This window comes from Coniosporium apollinis (assembly GCF_000281105.1).
Source record: "Coniosporium apollinis CBS 100218 chromosome Unknown supercont1.16, whole genome shotgun sequence".
In the NCBI taxonomy this organism is placed as follows: Eukaryota; Fungi; Ascomycota; class Dothideomycetes; genus Coniosporium; species Coniosporium apollinis.
In genome coordinates this window covers 297,193-316,107 of record NW_006913278.1, presented here as the reverse complement: position 1 = coordinate 316,107, position 18,915 = coordinate 297,193, and the positions used below count along the sequence as shown (strand labels likewise).

The 18,915-nt window shown below is 54.0% G+C and overlaps 7 protein-coding genes across 7 annotated transcripts; 3 read left to right on the top strand and 4 right to left on the bottom strand.

The window, feature by feature from the left end:
• Positions 1–165: 165 nt before the first annotated feature.
• Positions 166–1,138, top strand: W97_03867 (glycosyl hydrolase family 17; the record flags this gene model as incomplete). The annotated part of the gene is made up of 3 exons (XM_007781761.1): positions 166–242; positions 293–703; positions 760–1,138. 3 exons carry the CDS (start codon positions 166–168, stop codon positions 1,136–1,138), a joined length of 867 nt encoding a protein of 288 aa, XP_007779951.1.
• Positions 1,139–5,284: 4,146 nt separating this feature from the next.
• W97_03866 (phospho-2-dehydro-3-deoxyheptonate aldolase, tyrosine-inhibited) lies at positions 5,285–6,519 on the bottom strand (the record flags this gene model as incomplete). Its single annotated transcript, XM_007781760.1, has 3 exons — positions 5,285–5,577; positions 5,639–6,418; positions 6,486–6,519. 3 exons carry the CDS (start codon positions 6,517–6,519, stop codon positions 5,285–5,287), a joined length of 1,107 nt encoding a protein of 368 aa, XP_007779950.1.
• Positions 6,520–8,968: 2,449 nt separating this feature from the next.
• On the top strand, positions 8,969–9,451 carry W97_03865 (uncharacterized protein; the record flags this gene model as incomplete). The annotated part of the gene is made up of 1 exon (XM_007781759.1): positions 8,969–9,451. One exon carries the CDS (start codon positions 8,969–8,971, stop codon positions 9,449–9,451), a length of 483 nt encoding a protein of 160 aa, XP_007779949.1.
• Positions 9,452–10,243: 792 nt separating this feature from the next.
• W97_03864 (uncharacterized protein) lies at positions 10,244–13,930 on the top strand (the record flags this gene model as incomplete). The annotated part of the gene is made up of 8 exons (XM_007781758.1): positions 10,244–10,303; positions 10,361–10,386; positions 10,438–11,025; positions 11,936–12,781; positions 12,838–12,910; positions 12,958–13,289; positions 13,344–13,664; positions 13,741–13,930. 8 exons carry the CDS (start codon positions 10,244–10,246, stop codon positions 13,928–13,930), a joined length of 2,436 nt encoding a protein of 811 aa, XP_007779948.1.
• Positions 13,931–13,984: 54 nt separating this feature from the next.
• On the bottom strand, positions 13,985–15,007 carry W97_03863 (uncharacterized protein; the record flags this gene model as incomplete). The annotated part of the gene is made up of 3 exons (XM_007781757.1): positions 13,985–14,137; positions 14,191–14,546; positions 14,593–15,007. 3 exons carry the CDS (start codon positions 15,005–15,007, stop codon positions 13,985–13,987), a joined length of 924 nt encoding a protein of 307 aa, XP_007779947.1.
• Positions 15,008–15,662: 655 nt separating this feature from the next.
• Positions 15,663–16,619, bottom strand: W97_03862 (uncharacterized protein; the record flags this gene model as incomplete). The annotated part of the gene is made up of 5 exons (XM_007781756.1): positions 15,663–15,740; positions 15,793–15,983; positions 16,036–16,151; positions 16,212–16,466; positions 16,513–16,619. 5 exons carry the CDS (start codon positions 16,617–16,619, stop codon positions 15,663–15,665), a joined length of 747 nt encoding a protein of 248 aa, XP_007779946.1.
• Positions 16,620–17,672: 1,053 nt separating this feature from the next.
• Positions 17,673–18,807, bottom strand: W97_03861 (uncharacterized protein; the record flags this gene model as incomplete). Its single annotated transcript, XM_007781755.1, has 2 exons — positions 17,673–18,307; positions 18,396–18,807. 2 exons carry the CDS (start codon positions 18,805–18,807, stop codon positions 17,673–17,675), a joined length of 1,047 nt encoding a protein of 348 aa, XP_007779945.1.
• Positions 18,808–18,915: the final 108 nt, after the last annotated feature.

The window sequence follows — 18,915 nt, the reverse complement described above, 5'->3', positions numbered from 1 at the left end:
TGCAGCAATTGAACGCCTTATTCTTGTACTCGCAGTCTGCAGGTGGTCAGTTGACTGCTTTTGCTCAACTTCACCAACCTCAATCATTCCATTGACGCCGTTTCTCCAAGCCACAAAACTTCTCATTCGTCTCAGTGATAGCATCTATTACCATTGTCTTTCACTATGCGACTTTTCAACTTCGCCGCCGCATTCGCTGCGATATTCGCAACTACTGAGGCTTACTGGAAAGGCTTTAATATGTACGCTCCTCCCTCTCACTACTCTATAACAAACCGCTCACACCAATCAGCGGCGCGAACAACCCAGATGGGTCCTGCAAAACCCGCGCCGACTGGGAGCTCGCCTTCAACACGCTCAAATCCCTCCCCGGCTCCTTCATCGACGTCCGCCTCTTCGCGAGCTCAGACTGCGGGACCCTTGCCAACGCCGTGCCCGCCGCGCTCGCGACCGGCACCAACCTCCTCGTCGGCATCTGGACGCAAGACGCGGCGCACTACGAGGCAGAAAAGAACGCACTGGTCGCCGCCATCAACGCCTACGGCACCAGCTGGATCCTGGCCATCTCCGTCGGCAGCGAGGATCTCTACCGCAAGGAGACGTCTGCTGCGGTGCTCGCGGGCCAGATCTATGACGTGAGGGGCATGGTCAGAGGGCTAGGGGCGACGCAGGAGGTTGGGCATGTCGATACCTGGACTGCATGGTACTTGGTCCCAAACCGTGTGCGAGTGTAACGAAGGGGGCTGATGATTGCCGCAGGGTCGACACAGCGAATGAGGCCGTGATCCACGCCTGCGACTTCGTCGGCATGGACGGCTATCCCTACTGGCAGGGCGCGACGCCCGTCCAGATGCGCGACGTCTTCTGGGCTTCCGTCCAGGCGACCCGCGACGTCGTCCATCGCGTCAAGCCGGGCACGTGGGTCTGGATTACAGAAACGGGGCAGCCGGTCAGTGGGGACAAGTTCGGCGACAGCGTGCCCAGCGTGGCGAGCGCGCAGAGCTACTGGAAGGAGGTCGCGTGCGAGGCGTTCCGCAGCGCGCATGTCTTCTGGTATGCATATCAGGACTGGTCCAGTAACCCGAGCTTTGGCGTTATCGGGGCGGATGGGCGGCCGATCTATGACCTGACCTGCTAGGGTTTTGCGTAGGTCGGTCTGGACATGCTATGGATTTGTCCGGTGTCCGACCTTCCGTTCTAAAGGAAGGGAGATTTACCATCCTAATTTGGCTTTCGACGCACGCGTTTAATGCTATATCACACAGTGAGTTGCTTAACAGGGATGTCGCTTTCGGCAAGGGAATTGTGCCCAAGATCTTTGCAGCAAGAGCGGTTCTCGTCTGTGGGCGTTTGTTTTTAGGGAAGAACTCCAACATATCATTCGTGACTACCCGACTTCGAATGGACGGTCATATATTGACTCTTATTCCAGTTCTGGTTCGGGGTACTCGTACAATTACCGGGTCGCGCCGCCACCAGGTCCAAGCCAAGTCTGCTGCCTTGAGCTCAGCCACCTCCTAAGCGCCAGGAAACTCTCCGAGCCATCGGCGACATCAGCCTCATTTCCTCCAACACAGCCAGCACCCTTGAATCTACAACATATGTCAGAAATTACCTTGTCGATTCAGTGCAGCTAGATACCATGTCACATCTTGTCATCGCTTCAAAATCTAAAATGGATTCCTTTGTTTACACACCTCTCGATCGCGCACGGAATCAAATCCGTTTGATCCGTCTTTTCGCCGCTAGAGATCGCATGTCCAGCATTGTCTGCGAGCTCATACACGTACCTCTTGATGTTGAGATTTCGTACGAGGCATTGTCGTATACATGGGGCAGCAACCTTACAACGGAGCATATCAGATTAAACGGGAAAGATTTCTGGGTAACGGAGAATCTTCATGCCGCACTTCGCGCCCTCCGACACGATACCGAAGACCGTTGTTTGTGGATCGACGCCGTTTGTATCAACCAGAAAGACGTCCCGGAAAAAAACCATGAATTGCTTCGTATGTTGCACATATATAAGAACGCGAAACGAGCAGTTGTATGGCTCGGAGATGCTACCGACGACAGCGGGCTTGCCATGGATCATCTCACTTCACTAAATCAGCAATGGCACGACGGCAATCGGACTACAATTCTTGCAACACTGTTCTCGCGCTTATGCCTGGCTTTGAGGACTGAACTATCTTTGACGTCAGACTCCTTTCTATCTTACGCCCTCAATTTCTTGTTTTATATCTGGATAATGCCTCGAGGCCCCTACTACCCCTACCTGTGTAGCGCTGTGGTTTATCTCTCCAAGCCGGGACCGCACACGAGATACTTTCTGAAGCACTGGAATGTGCAAAGGGGCTTCGCAGCACACCAGAACCGATCCAAGGGATTAGCACCAGATGAGAATACAATCAAAGCTCTCAGAGCGTTCTTCAGCCGAAGCTGGTTCCACCGTACTTGGGTTGTCCAGGAAATCGTAGTAGCACGGGATGCCACCGTTATGTGCGGATCACGAGAACTGTCATGGGATATCATACATATTGCGACAAGGCATATCCAGGAACTTGTTCACTCATATCCCAGGAGAAGTCCGTATGTGGAGAGTGGCTTTCAGCGAGTACTCCTCTTGATCGAAGCTATCGATCTTCAATATCTTCGCGACCCCGTTGCAACAGCGCACAAAAGCCTCCTTCACTTGATCGCATCATTTTCAGCCTTCGAGGCAACAGACCACCGCGACAAAGTGTACGGCCTACTAGCTCTGTCTGAAGAAGCGCGTAGAGCGCGTTCCCCTGAGGAAATACTGGAGCCAGATTATAGCCAACCGGTGACAAGGGTGTATACAGAGGTTGTTAGATACTTGACTTCCAAGACAAAACGACTGGATGTCCTACGCGCTTGTCTGGGTCCGGGGAAGATCTCCGGACTGCCATCATGGGCGCCGGACTGGACAGTCGCTATGCCAAGATGTGCGTCAGGTGGTGTTGCGTACTGGAGCAAACAGTTTACGTTACCGGAGGAGAAATCTGACCCCCCGCCTGTGGCCAGATTCTCAGAAGACATGACCGAGATGGTAGTGCGAGGCTTCATCATTAGCCGTCTCGTTGGCGCCGGCCGGAACAGTGACGAGCCCTCCATACCTATTTCTTCAATGTTCTTGTACTTTCAACAAACTATGCTGGAATCGCTCATCGTTTTACGGTCTTTCTATTCTTTGATCCTCCGATTACGGGGGGCAAGCACCTTGCTGAATTTTATCATTCGCTATAACTTTCTAGGAAATAGGAATTCCCTCCAGTTTATGAGAGATGGCCGGAGAACCGTATCTCAAGAGTGGAGTGCTACCTCCCACCTGATGTTGGACTTGTACTCGGCGCATTTCTCCGTCGATCCATGGGAGGAATTCGTCCTAAGATCCTTTGATTGCGAACCTACTCACGCTACTCTACGACTCCCGTTCGATTCAAAGTTGTGCATGACCTTCACCGATGCACAGGCCGGCGACTATCTCTGCACCTTTCTCGGAGCAAATGTGCTGTTTATAGTCAGAGAAGTTGGGGATCACTATCGTCTTGTTGGTTCAGCAACTGTGGCGGGCGACTTTCTCGACGGTTCCATCTGGGATAACGTCGTAAAGCAGCATAGCGCAGGACATCTGGACCTTTTGAACTTTGTGCTTCGGTAGCGCTTTATGTCCTGTTAAGTTTTCTACGGCTTCCGCTACAGGCTAGATGGCACGCTGTTCGTATGATCGATCTCTCCAGCTCTCAGCGCCTACGAGATTCACAGTCAAAGAGATGCTGTGTGGAGAATTAAAGAAGGTCAATCTATTCATGTGAGCTCAATCGCGCCTCACCGATTTGCTCATGGGCCATTCGCGGTACGCATGGCATAAACCGGCTGCGCGTCCGCGAGACTGCACCTTCCCTATCGCTTCACTCCGGCAGCCGGTTACTACCTGGCAATTCGGAAACTGTCGTGTCGAAACGAGCCTGTTGCAGGGATGAGGCTGCTTCAGCCGGCAAGGCCGGCGTTCCAGATGCGGTCTTTTCATATTGTGAGCGGCGTGGTTCCTGGCAGGAGGAAGCTGCCCAAGGCAGCGAGGTTCCAGATGGGGAAGTCTCTACGCTCCTGCGTCACACCATAGTTCATGTCCACCTTCTGTTTGACATTACCAACTCACTGGAAGAGTCTCCAAGACCCTTGAACCCAGTCTCAGTCTCGACAATCTATCTCCAGTACGAACAAAGCATATCCAAGCACCGACTGCACATCCTTAGACGAACCCACATACCTTGAGCATCCAGTCCTTGGAATCATCATCATCATCATGCGTCTCTTTACAATCGTTAACGTCCTCGCACTCGGCGCCTTCGCTTCAGCCGCGTGGGGTACCGTTGATCTTGACTTCCCATTCCAGTCTTCCCAAGTCTCACCGCGTGCTCGACCCGGATTGCCAACCACCTTACCGCTTACGCTGGAAGACCTGCCACGCACTTTGCCATCTCCGAAGCTGCCAACCAGGACGACAACATGCGCCCCCCGTCTGCCGCCGCCCGCCCCTACCACAGAAATCGACTCGGACTCCGATGAGGCCGAATATGACCCCGAAAATACGGCCAAGGTTCTTCAGGCGCTTCGGCAAGATCCCTCTTACGTTGCAGCAAGACAGCGGACTATAAAGAAAGCCCGTCAAGAGTGAGTAGAATGGAAGACTGCCTCAGCTTTGCTCCTCCATAGCTTACCACAAGCTTCATCCGTATACAAGCTGACATCTTTGGGTCTTCAGCGCGGCTGATGCTAAGACGACACTAGCCAAGGATTGGAGGTGGTCCAACGAGGATTTCCTATCGCTCAATAGTGTACAAGCGGAGAAGCTGCGCCAAATGGATCTACGAGTAACCCGACGTAGGGTTCCTAGAGGATTAAGGCACGGCGCCTGGAACGGCCGCTGAGCGTGACTTGTGGTCTGCGGTCCGGTTCAGCTTCACAGAGGGGGCCTCGGTCCGGCTGCCATTATGTCTCGCGGTATGCATGGATGGCGTTTGAGATCCTGTTCTGAGCTTTTCTTGGATGTTCTTCCAGTAACGAGCTGGGAATCGTGTGCTGTCTGGGTCTGTATTCTGCAAGCAACAACATGACATTGGTCTTGAAATGGAGAAGCTTTCCCGATACCTTTCTTTCGCCAGATCGTGAAATTACATGGACGGACGCCGCCGCCTCGTTCCCAAATAAACATCTATACGCAGCAACTTTTCTGACGCCACATTAACCCGGATCCAGATCAGTGCGTACCATTGGCGCCATTGGTCGCGCTCGACTTCTTCTCTCTCCGTTCCTGCACTGCAGCAGCGAGGTCTTCCAAAACTCCGACGGTAGTGTCCCAGTCAATGCACGCATCAGTAATCGATACGCCCTTCTTGAGCCCAGACGGCCCCTCCGCAGGCACCTTTTGACTCCCTTCATTGATATTCGACTCGATCATGACGCCCACAATAGCCGTCTCACCCTCGCGGATCTGTTCGCTGATGGTCTTGGCTACCTTGGGCTGATTGCGGTGGTCCTTGTTCGAGTTGCCTGTTCACAACCGTCAGTTCCCACTCTTGCTGCTAAGCGGCAACGGGGCAAGAAGCCATACCATGCGAACAATCAATCATCATAACTTCCCTCTGTCCCTTCTTCCTCAGCGCCTCCCGCACCTGCTTCACGCTCTCCTTATCATAGTTCGTCCCTCTCGTTCCACCACGCAATATCACAAAGCAGTGCTCGTTCCCCGTCGTCCTCGTAATAGCCGCCAGCCCCTGCTTCGTCACACCCATGAAATGGTGCTTCGCCGCCGCCGCGCCAATCGCATCCACCGCAACCGCCAAGCTGCCATCCGTGCCGTTCTTGAATCCAATCGGGAAGGATAGGCCACTCGCCAACTCCCTATGCAGCTGGCTCTCCGTCGTCCTCGCACCAATCGCGCCCAGCGAGATCAAATCAGCCAAGAACTGCGGGGAGATCGTATCCAGCATCTCGCTCGCGATCGGCATCCCCGTAGCCGTAAGGTCGCAGAACAGCTTCCTGCTGACCCGCAGGCCCTTGTTGATCTGGAAGCTCTCGTCGATGTCCGGGTCGTTGATCAGGCCTTTCCAGCCGACCGTCGTCCGCGGCTTCTCGAGGTAGGCGCGCATGATGATGCAGAGGTCCTTCTCGAGCTCCTCGGACAAGGCTTTCAGTCGCGTGCAGTACTCGACTGCTGCCGCGGGGTCGTGGATGCTGCATGGGCCGACCATGACCAGGAGGCGGTCGTCGGCTTGCGTCGTTATGCGCGCCGCTTCGCGCCGGCCGCGGATCACGGTCTCGAGGGAGGTTGGGGAGGCGGGGAGCTCGGAGGCGAGGAGCGCGGGCGGAATGAGAGGATCATATCCAAGAACTGCGGGAGGAGGTTAGTAGGGTGCTATGGTGTTGCAATTGGGGGTGGTAGGAGGGTTGGGGCTTACCGCGGACGTCGTCGCTGACTTCTGGCTGGACCATGTTGGAGGCTGGGTTGATGATAAGGCAGTTGACACGAGAATGAACTTCGAACGATAAATACTCCTGATATCTCAATTTCGAAGCTGGTGTTGTGGCGGCTGTGAGGGAATCGTAAGCGGTGTGCAGAGTGAGTCAAGCCGCATGAAAAGCTCAGCTGTGGTGGGGGTTTTTTCTGGCGACATCGGAGCGTCCGCAGCTCTGACCCACCGCCATTTGCCCTCCCGCCGAGCCGCATGCCCGGGATGCCCGGAGTACGTGCACAGGTGAAGTTATTATTCTGACATCAGCTGGGACAGCAAAAGACCATCCCCTAAAGAACCCCATTCTTCCACTCACAGCCGATGATCGTCGGAGGCGTCGCATGCGGACCACTTCCGGAGTCCTGTACTTGCTTTTAGCACCAATCCATGGCTCTCAATGGGGACAGCAGCAAGTAGTACCTGTAGGAACTCAAATTACTGTTGTGCATCTCTCGCCGTTCGTATTCAGCTATTTGCCCTGCCCGTCTCTAAGTAAAGATTATATTTCCTTTGCGTCGCAATCCGAGTCTATCCGCCAGGAGTAGACCACCAAAGCATGGGAATTCCAAGAAGAAGGCTGCCGCACGTCACAGCCAAATTCAGGTGTAAGATGCGGCAACCTTCTATTTAGCGATGTCATGCACCTTTTGCACCTCCAGCTTGAGCTCTCATCACCATGTGACTATCGAACCGTTGCACATCGCTGTTGGCTGCCGTTGTGCGGAGATTTCCCCCCCGCCCCGGCCTTCGTCCGGTCCGTTTAGTGTGAGCTTATCGCGCGTTTTGCTTCCCTGTTCCGGGCTCTTGGGCTTGATCTGATCAGATCCCATGCCGCACGACAGACAGCCAGCTCTGCACAGTGCCGTTGTCAACTCCCAGCTTAACACTGTGGCTGGCTGTTTCTCGGCTGAAGGAACATGATCAACGTTTACATGATGCGCATATCTGAAAAGCTGATCAAGGGCTGAAGCCACTCAGCCCGCTCTGCCACCACAGTTGCATGCTGCGTGGATGAACGCTTCCTGGCAGTTACGTCTCTCAGCCGTTGCCTACTATCAGCCTCGTTCTTGGCTCAGGATTTCAGCTGTCGATCTGCGCTCTGGATCTGCCGTCACAATCTGAGACTGGGTGGAGTAGCCTCTCCTGACAAGCCTTCGCGGATCCGAATGGCAGTTTAAAGATGGCGCAAGGCCTCACTGGACGAGCTACGCTGACCTGGCTACCGTATCAGGAGGTAGTTGGTATAACAGCACGTCTACCGCACTTGCTCGACAGTTGGAAACATTTCAGATTGTCGACGCAAGCATGCCACCTGCAGACACTGCCCATTCGGCTTGGACATGTACCGGTCCACGTGGGGTGAACCAACCTTGAAGAGGGCCAGGAAGGCGAAGAGCGATTTAGAGGCTGGCCGAGTTACGAGCAGAGGCTTTTGGGCGTACACACTTTGCATCTGCAGTTTATACCGCGCATTTCAGCTTGCTCTAGGACCTTGGCGAGTATGGTAATAAAGAGACTCAGTCCCGTATGGAATGGTTGGAGCAGCATCGATTCCTGCCATTCCATCCTACTGGGACCGTCAGTTCACCGTCGTTGCTAGCATCTCCCGACTCCCTGGGCTTTTCTTTTGGCGATCTGCCCAACACGTTCTGGCGTGGTAAAGGCCGGTCACTCCTCACTTCCTGGGGCATTGTTACATGTGGGACCTAGAGAGGGAAAAACAATGGCTTTCTTTGAGACAAGCTGGCTAGAGACCAAAAGACAGAACTTCCGCCTCCTCCGCCGTCCAGCGTAGCCAGTACGCACCGAGAGTGTTAGCTCAGCACTAGATCTTGTCATCGCACACAAGCCTTAACTGCCGGACCTCCCCTACCTGGCAATCATGAGGCTCTGGAACCACCTGGTCTTCGCAACGTTCACTTCCGCCAGCCCTTTGGTGGAGCGCCAAGTGAACGTCTGCTCAAGAGTTAACCTGACTCTTTCTGCCCTGAGGCTTAACAGGGCGACTCCATTCTGCTCTTCGTTTTTCGGGATCCAGACTGTGATACGGACATCCATCGTTGTGGGGACTACTGTACTACCGGCTCCTACGGTGACTGCTTTCACAACCACCCGCACCGACACAATCGTCGACACTGAAATAGAGTACTCGATATTGAAACAGAGTACTCGACGCTTACTGTTGTGGTCCCTGAGGTTGCTACTGTAACGGAGCGCACCACCACAACTATATTGTCCTCTGTCACCCTTCTGAAGCGCGATGCTGAGCCTGTTGAACTCCAGGAACGTCAGGCCACCTACCTCCGTATCTCCGGGCCTCTGCATCTTCGGCTATCTCCACCGCTTGTCGATGTCTGAGTGTTACTGTGCCGAGCACTACCGTCCGCACCAGGACTACTACTACGCAGACCGGTCCTACGCAGACTTCTATGGTACCCACTTTCGCTGAAACAACCACCACCGAAGTCTTCGATATCGTGGTCCTGATTACAGTCACTGTCCTAACAACCTCGACCACCACCGCGACGGTCACAGAGGTCAGCGTCGAGACTTTCATCCTGGCCGCGTGCAGGAATCCGACCTTGCTAGGCAACGGCTACTATCCTGACGTAAAACGCGAATTCGACTTTGTGCCGATCGGCACCGATTACATCCCTCAGCGCTGCTGCTCCCGCTGCTGGGCCACATCAAACTGCTTACTCTGGGCATGGACCGGCTTAAGTGGTAAAGGCGGTGATGCCTGCTCCTCTGTCGTCCGGAAGACCGCCATGGCCCCGGCGCCACCCGCACTGCAAGGCATCTGTCCGTTGGGGAGAAATCCGCCTCCGAATATTGTTATCACTGACCTACCGAACCAAGGCGGCTTCTTTGCGGCCGGACCTTGCGATACGGCGGGTATACCATTCGCTTGAGATTCATGGTGTCTGAATGCTTTGTTACGATAGTGACCCTTTGTAGTAGGTGTCCTTGTTAGGTCTTAAGCTCTGTGATTTGAGTGGGGCCTTTCTTCTCTTCAGGTAGAAGTTGAACTATTACTTTCTTTTAGCGTTCTTTAGACAGATGCTGGGGTATGTTCTTCGCAGAATGAAATAGCCAGTAGAAATGAGTAATATACAAAAAGTCAACTTAGATACAACATAAGACCTTGAGTAGAGGCACCATCGCTGCCGTTATCTGAAGAACGTTGTTTAGATGTCCATGCTCCCGCCTAAACTGCAGTTCTATGGCAGCGCTGATTTCTCCTGATCCGGAGAAGCCCAGCATAGTGGCATGCTCTGATTGGCTGACAGGCAGACTGCGCTAGACCACGCGCTATGTAAAGCTTACCTTTGACCCTGGTCCTTACCTGGCTCTCTCACCTTGGAGCTTGAAAGAACAAAGGACAGCATGGAGTTCGGCCCACGCCTAACATCGTGAATGAAGCTCTCGAGCTGGGCTCCTGTGCTGGGAACGCATGTATGTAGCCGTGCTTCTCACGCATCTTAGTACATCACGCAACTTCCAGAATTCCTCGCGATTCAGGCACCAGGCACCATCTCGTTTCACCCCAGATTCTTGAAACTTCTCGGCGCTTGCATCAGTTTTCTTCGCAACGCCGTCATGTCGTCTCTAGCCATCGGCTGCTTTCTCCAGAGCAGACTCTAGATACAAGAGCCCTCACGTCAACCGTGCGCTTGGAAGTTGCAATGCTCTACGCCAACATCATGAAGCGTTCGAGAGGTGAAGACGAGCAACTGCATGCTGAAGGCTGGAACTCGTCCAAGGTATACCACGAATTTGATTCCCGTATCAATCTGCTTTGCTGCTGACACGTCGTGCAGAGACGTAACGTCTCAGGCATATCCCCGTAAGACTTCCTCCACTATACGTGTGTCATTATTTCTAAAGCTTGGTTCAGTGTCAGATCTGCGGGCCCGCATACCTATACAACAATTCGCTCTGACGGTGACAACTCCGCCACGCATACCGCAAATCCCTCTCCAAGTCCTTCCCAGCAAGATGGCGATACAGCCATGGACCTCGACCCCATGTCGCCCCCACCCAAGCGGTGGTCTCGCACGCCCTCCCATCCAGCCTCAACTCCTTCTCGGCCCTCTCCTCTAAACCATTCATTGCTGCAAGCCACTGTGTCCGGCGGCAGGATCCCAACACCCATCTACGGCGCCTTCAACCACGCCCCGCTAGTCTCGCGGAGCCTCAGCGACGTCAGCAACATGGACCTCGAAGACCCTCCTCCAACAGGGCTCACTGTATCGATACTACATAAGCATTCGCTCGGGACCGACCGCCGCATGCCTTCGCCAATTGTGGAGAACGAGTTCCCACGATCTCCGCTGCATGATGGAAAACGTCTGACACCGTTGCACCGTCCGTCAGGCCACGACGACGGTGACGGTGACGGCGAGGAGAGTCAAGCGGCCTGGCCAGAGCAGCGGGGCACGCACGATTACAATCACGGAACGAAGAGGTGGAAATTTCACGTTGGGTACCTTGAGGGATGCGACAAGTGCAGGGATAGGGTTCCCGGACATACGAATCATTACTTACCGGTTTGAGAGAGCTTGATACCCGTTTGCGTTGCTGCAGCATGGGAGTTGCATTGTGAGTCGGAGTTTGGGTTTAATGGAGAGGATTGCCGCTGGATTCACGGCTGTGATTTGCTCCCATCGAAGGCCACGAGTCCAGAGCACTCTTATGATGTTACTCATTGGCGGCATTCATGCTTCCTTGTCATGCATGGCACCTGGCATCTGCCCCAATTCCTTTCGGTCACCATCGCGGGATACATGCATTAGCTTTCGGTACCCGACCAGTACGCCTTGGCCAAAGGGATGCAATGAAGTCTAGACCAAAGATCTGGCCATGTTTGATGAATCAGAGCGTGTAAAACGGCTCTGATCGAGCCACTACCGGTGCAATTGGTGGATATAACAGTTCTGTGTTGCTGGCAAGCTCTCCAATCGGGGCACCACGTGATCCCTTGTACCTCCTTGGCTTCATCCCCACAATAGCCCATCTCCAATCACCAGACGCTCTGCAGAGAGGCTGCCGAGGCAGTGCTGTACAAAAGGCGCGCAGCTTGCCATCTGCGCAACATCGAGCGATGAAGCGCGACACTGGACTTGTGAAAAATGGCGAAGCGCCGAACTCCGGACACTATGGATCCTCCGGTGGTGGACGACGGTGGCTCTGAGGAGTCAGTAAAGAGGCCTAGGAACTTTCTAGCGGTTTTGGCGTGCGAAACGTGCCGATCGAAAAAGACACGCTGCGATGAAGACCGTCCGAAATGTGGACTCTGCAAGAGCCTTGGCGTAGAGTGCAATTACGGTGAACGGAGATTGACCAAGTAAATCCACCTACTCGAATTAGGAATCACCAAGCTGATGTCTTGGTAGAAAGGATCAGTCGATGAATGTTGCTATCAATGCCATCAGGCGACTGGAATACAAGGTCGAGCATCTGACGGCTCTCGTGGCTTCGCAACATGAGACCCTCTCCATCCGGGCTGTAGACCAGAGTAATACCGGCGGCCAAAACGGTCATGCACTCCATTCTCCAGTCTCGGACTCCACGTATGCCATTCAGGAAGCAGATTCTGCAGCTCTTGGCTCTCTAGAAGGCCTTCCTTCAGGCCCGAAGCCGATATCATTCAGTCAACATAGGGTCCTGTTCTGGCCAGCCATGCGAGCGATGCTTCCAAGAAGTCTCAAGTATGCGTGCAAAGACCTTACCAGAGATTATGTGATCGACCTGGAGAATCACCGTCCCACGCTTGACATGTCGATCCAGCCCCATCCTCGGGATGCTGGAGATGCCTGGCTGAATGAGCTCCCCGCTTCTACGATCAATGGTCTTTCATCCGCGTTCTTCTCCACATTCAACCGCTTGATGCCAGCGCTGAACAGATCAAGCTTCACGAACTCCACGTTGGGCGCAGCGTTGGCGAATGACTTCGGTCACCAGATTGAGACTTGTCTGGTGCTAGTGGTCATGGCACTCGGCTGCCTTGCTGTCCGAGGATATGAAGAAGGCGACTATCCTCTGCCCATCGCACCCGCGTCTGACTTTAGACCTGCAAAGAGTAACTCGGCATCCGAGGGTCATTTCAAAGCTCCGGCCTGGTATGCCATAACTCAGGAGGAACCGCCCGGCCTTCGGTTCTTCAATGAAGCAAGGAGAAGGTTTGGATTTCTGATGTGTGCCAACAACCTTGAAAGCTGTCAATACTACCTTCTCTCCGCGTGAGTTTCTTCAAACTCAGAAGGACGACCATGGAAGTTAGCATTGACGTTTTCAGGCTTTATTATGCTCAGATTGTTCGGCCGCTCGATTCCTGGGCGCTCATCAATAGGGCTGCAGTCACCATCTTGGTAATCCTCAAGAGATATTCAAGCGCGTGCAGTATGTTGACCTTAAGGCTGACATTGGTAGTGCGGATTCTATAGACTATGACTCTGAGGAGGGTGACATGATCTCTCGAGTCTTCTGGAATGTCCTAATGTATGAGTCAATACTCGTACAAGAGATGAATCTGCCATCATCCGACCTGCTGCACTACGAGGACACAGTTCCATTGCCGAAATTCACAGCGAATCAGCGCCAGGTTCATGGACCACACCGCGTGCTATCGTCAGATGAAGACGACTCGTACTTTCATTACCACTTCCTGGCGCAAGCGACGCATCGCAAGTTGCTCACTAGGATTCGGAACAGCCTGTTCTTCGATTGTATGAGCTCCTTCTTATCAGTGTACATATCAGACTAATTGGAAACAGCCGAAGAAAAAAGTCCGGCCGTATATAGGGTGGTGAAAGAGCTTCATCATCAGCTCGACCAGTGGCGAGCTAGTCTTCCAGATGCCCTGCAGTTCGATGATAGTACGCAGGTCCGAAGACAAGCCAGCCCTGCCCATGTTATCGCGGAGGCTATGCTCCGCAGCCGATTTCTCGTGGCGAAATTCCACATCGGCAGATTTTTCCTTCACCAGGTGCTGCATCATCCCAATCAAGCCACAGCGGCAGATTACGAAGAGTGCCGTCAAGCCTTACGCAGCGCCATGTACTGGCCTGCGACTACTGGAACATGCAAACCGATGAAGAGCTGCATGCTGCTCAAGTTTGGGTGGTGCTGCCAGTAAGTGAACAGTGTTTTCTTTGTTAGCATCTATGGCGCAGATCTAGTAGGCTAAGCTCTCCACTAGGTTCTTCGGACAGTTTCTATATTTCTACGCCGCGTCAAACTCATCGGACCCCCGGTTGCGAGAGGTTTTGCCTCCTGGCTGGCACATCTGGTGGCAAGAGATGCTCGGTCATCTAGACTTCTGCGCCGGCTACAGCCCTGCAATAGCAAAGGACCTTGAGCTCGTAAGGTTGCTGTCACCGGTCGAATAGGCCTTCGTGGAGTGGCAGGGAGTCTCCTGCCTACGGATAGTCGACAGGTCTGGTTCATGACGGCCTAATCTTTGGCAAAGGATACCCGCCAATCTTATCAAAGAATCTCCCACCCTCGGCCAGAATGTTCGCCATTTCTTCTCCTACCCACATTGGCAGCAGCGCCGTTCTCGCAGCCTCTATCTCATTCGTCCGCTTCCCGGCTGCCTGTTCATCCTGGTGTCAGCAGGATAGGGAAACAATCGATGCCTAGACCTTACCAGACAGCAGCGACCCCTCATCAGCGGATCAAGAGAAGTCTGCAGTATGGCCAATGCTACATCTTCTACGGTGTTTGCTGGCAGCCCGCTGGCTCTCCATCGCTCGGAGTAGCTGCTGGTGATATGAGTCGGCGTGAAGAACGGCGCCACGCCATTAACTCGGACATTGTAACGGGCTGCCGCGATCTGGGACGAACGCAAGAGGCCGATCACTCCATGCTTCGAGGCCACGTACGAAACAACTCCGCTACCCCCAAAGTAGCCTGAAGTTGATGCGACGAGGACTACAGAGCCACGCGATTGACCTATGGAATCCTCCGGGTTTGTCGACATATGATGCATCGCAAGGCGCAATGCTAGCAGTCGTCAGTGCCAGTCTCATATCTACCTGGGCCGCCTTACTGTTCATTGTCCCTTTCAGGTTTACGTCTATCACTCTGTAGGACTCAATTGGCTCTTTCAACTCTCCATGCTCGTCCAGCTCCATGTCGTAGAAACCCTGGCTCTCCATCATTCCAGCATTGGCAACAACGATGTGCACTGGACCAAAATTTTCAACCGTGGCTTTGAAGAGGCTTTTCATGTCGTCCCATACGACGATGTTTGTTGGGATGAAAAGCGCTCTCGCAGGCTCAGCAAATGAGAATATCAAGGTTTCGGCCGCCGTGCGGGAACTTGGCAAGTCTGCAACCACTACGTTCGCCCCTCGAGCGTAGTATTCTCGTACGGTTTGTGCACCAATTCCATTTGCACCTCCGGTTACTACGACAGTCTTTGAGCGAAGATCCAGCTGCGGAGGAGTAACAGGCTCCGCCATAGCCGAAATTCACTCGCGTCTGATTTTCCTCCAACTGAAGCGTAACCGTCTTCACCTCTCTTTCAGATGGGGGTCTTATGTGCCGCTGCGCTGATGGATTTGAGATGGTTAAGTAGGACTGTAGATGAGATAGAAGATCATGCAAGGTACGCCTTCTGCGTCATCGCCAAGAGCTATACGGGGAGTGAACCATGGTCTCCGCGAGCTTACTTAGTCGTACAGTCACATATCACGTCCCTGTTTCTACAGCATTGAGGCTACACACGCACCCCGCTTCCTTTGAATTGTCACACGTATCTCACTCAGACGATTCAGATGTACACTTGCATTCCCGAGTTTAAGTTAAGCCCTTGTCGAAGTCGTAAAAAGCGTAGCTGTGTTCATAGCTATAACCGATGCCTCGCCGTCCCTCTAATGCGCTTCTCGCAGCGTCCATCGAGGAGATATTCAAGAAATAGCCTAGTTCGAGCTACGTATGACAGAGCCTCCGATTGTTGTGCAAGTACAGCAACTTGATTCTCCATCGTATTCCTGCAAGTGCCGCTGCCCTGCGACAGCTCTCAGCGGAACGCTTCTACAACACGAAACCCCTCCGCCCACAAGTGAACGGCGTTTATCCTCGCGCACGACACGCATGGCCCTATACCAGCCGCCTCTAGACCTCATGTTCTATATCTGCCACTCTCGGTACCTTGTCCAACTTCACATTGGCGAAGCCTGCTAATATCTCGATCTGTGCTGGATGTTACTGGCCTGCAAATTGTAGTCGCGCTCGGATGTCTTACACATTGATGTATCACCTCTACATCTTCCTGGCTAACTCCTATCCGCCGGATGCCGCGAAGATGCCAGTGTGTCTCGCTTCGCAGATTCTGGATCATGATTCCAGACAGAACCACCAATTCTGTATCCACGTCATTTAGAATGGTGTGGTCGGACAGATAGAGCCCGTAGGTGATCTCGGTGCTGATCCAGGCTTCAACAGAACGTTAGCAGCGCGGCGGGAGCACTCGGCGCTTCAGACCTACCGAAATCCTTCTGGGCAGCGAGCAGCTCGTCTATGTTCGCCTGGTTGTGCAGGTATATCCGGTCCTGCCATGCAGCACCACGCGCGTGGTTGCGTTCATCACATTGCCAGCCTTGTCTGCGCACCATGTCAGGTCCCTGCGGCGGCTTTATACGTCCATATCAACAAGCCACCCACCGCGAGAACGAGTAATCCTTGTCCTCTGGACGTTGGATCTTGTCGATGCTGAAGACGGCCTCCAGTGGCTTACATACGCCAACAATCGGGACACATTTGACCAAAGCCTCGCGGAGCCTTCTCATCAGAGCTTGTCTTGATTCTGGTGTCGACAATTCAGGTTTCCGAATTAAGTAACTGTATAGATCGGCTGCCATCTCGGGCATTCCTCCTCCGACGAGGGTCGCCAGCTTTTCTCCCCTCATCAGCTTTGTCCTGACCGGTCAGTCAATCGTTCAGGAATCTTACTGTAACGAGGTACCACTTGTTGTCGCCAACGGTCTCTGACGGGAACTTCTCTTCAACACTCTCGAACAGTGACACGGCATTTTGGGCAGCTCGATCAGCTGCAGGCTGTACTGCACCCATTTTGAAGGCGCTGGTTCGACTCCTTGTCGATATTCAGAGACGATCAGGTACCGGCGATTGCTACAATTCTTATGTGTTCCTCACGTTTCGCAATCTGCCGAAAGCCGACTACAACAGATATCCTTCGCATCAATGCAGTGGACCTCGCTGTACTACTCCGGGGAGACTTACTGATCTCCAGTATCAACCTCACACTCCGAGGTTCGGATATCACCAGAATGGCCGGGCCGATTGCGGCCGCTTACGCAGGTGTGGAGTACGCGCATTAGCGGCCGGTTATCCGCCACTGGTCCTCAAGCACCATAGCTGCTTCGGATCTCTTGGCGGAGGTGATGGCGATAGTCACTGATGCGTCACCATTCTGTCTTAAGATTGCTATCGGTACCTTGACCACTATCGCTAGCGCGATTCATCGCAAAAATGTTCGGTGCTCAATTAATTTGTATTCTTTCTGAACTTCCTCCGTTCATCAAGACTCAGGTCCGAGGTCGAGCTCAGCTAGAATGTATCAGAATGAGAAAGCCAGACGTCCACCCCAAGATGGTCGTATGAATCTGCGAAGGAAAAATGCTCGCTAGAAGGACTGGCACTAAGCCTGTTTGTCGTTCTTCTCTTGTTACTTGTCCACTGAGTAGATAGAGACCCCGTCATCGATATGCTGTTGCTGGTGATTCAGCCCTCGGCGCATGGTTACCTGTTGTTGCCTCTCCGATGTCTGCCTTGCATGGGTTGCTCTGGATTCCAGTGCAATGGTGGCCGCGATTACCAATTACTACCAGAAGATCTGTCCCTTATGATTCATGCTCTGTACAAAGGGCTTCGGAAATATCGCCGCCGTTTCAGTCTAAAGGTATGCGTTGTTGCGTGTCCCGATTCAAATGACGGACAACTTGGAACGTAGATGGAGCACCACAGTACATCATTCCGGCCTTCCTTCTTGTATCGTAAACTTGTTGTGGGTTATGCTCCAAAGTTGATCATTTATGAGGCCTACTCTGATAAACCGAGAAATCTCGAGTCTTTGCTACATGTCCAACGAGTCTGGACACTCACTCAATCCTCCACACCCACCAGCTTACAACTAACCTCCCACAACCGCCTCTCCCCCTCCTCATCAAACGCCCAAGGCGCGTACCCCTCATCCTGCGGACTCGCCCCTCCCGCCTTCCTCGGCTGCGACTCCTTGCAGTCCTCAAGATACTTCCCTCCGCGCCCCTCCCACACCTTCCCGACCGCCGCCCAGACAGTCGTCGCAGCGCCCTGCTCTGTACTCTTCGAGAACCGGGCAATCTCCGGGTCCTTGCCAAACCGCTCGGTAATGGCGGGATCCATGTGCTTCTGCAGCCCGGTGGCGATGCCGCCGGGGTCGAGCGAGAGCGCGTGCAGCCCGCGTCCGCCGTACGCCCGCTCGATCTGATTCGCCATCCAGATGTTTGCGGTTTTGGATTGGCCGTATGCAGCCCAGGGGCTGTAGCCCGCTTTGGAGAAGTCGAGGTCGTCGAGCTGGACGGGCTTGCTGCGGTGGCCGCGCGAGGAGACCATGATGACGCGCGAGGCGGAGGTCGGGCTGCTGGAGGAGAGGAGGAGGGGCTTGAGGAGCTGGAAGAGGAGGAAGTGCGCAAGGTGGTTGGTGCCGAACTGGGTTTCGAAGCCGTCGTGGGTGCGGGATTCGGGGCAGGCCATAACGCCTGTGGGGGTGTCAGTCGTGGATGCATTGAAGAGGATGTAGCAGATGATGACCGCCAAACCCTTAGAGAAGAAAAGACTCAAACCCACCAGCATTACAAACCAACACATCCAACCTCTCCGTCCTCCCTTTAACCTCCTCCGCCGCCTTCCTCACACTCTCCAGCCTCCCCAACTCCATCTCCACAACCTCGACCCTTGGCGCCTCAACAATCCTCTCCAGTCGCTTGACTATGTCCTTCCGCACCTCCTCCCCCCTCTCTTTATCTCTGGCAGTCATGAACACCCGCGCCCCCGTCGCCGCAAGCGCCCGCACCGTCTCCACGCCGAGCCCGCCCGTGGCGCCCGTGACTAGCATGACTTTGTCGTGGAGGGCACCGCGCAGGTTGTCGTCGTCAACGATGCGGAGGGCGGTTGGGCGGGCGTCGCCGGGGCCGGCGAGGGTGGCGTGTTCGGCGAGGTAGGGTGCCGTGGGCGTAGAGGATGGGGCAGCGGTGGACATGGTTGCGGTGCGGTGGTGATGGCGGAGGGGTCTTGATGTTGGGGATCTAGGGAGTGAGAGTCGGAGCAGGGGACGCGGGATAGAAGGTCGACAATGATGGGAGTAGAG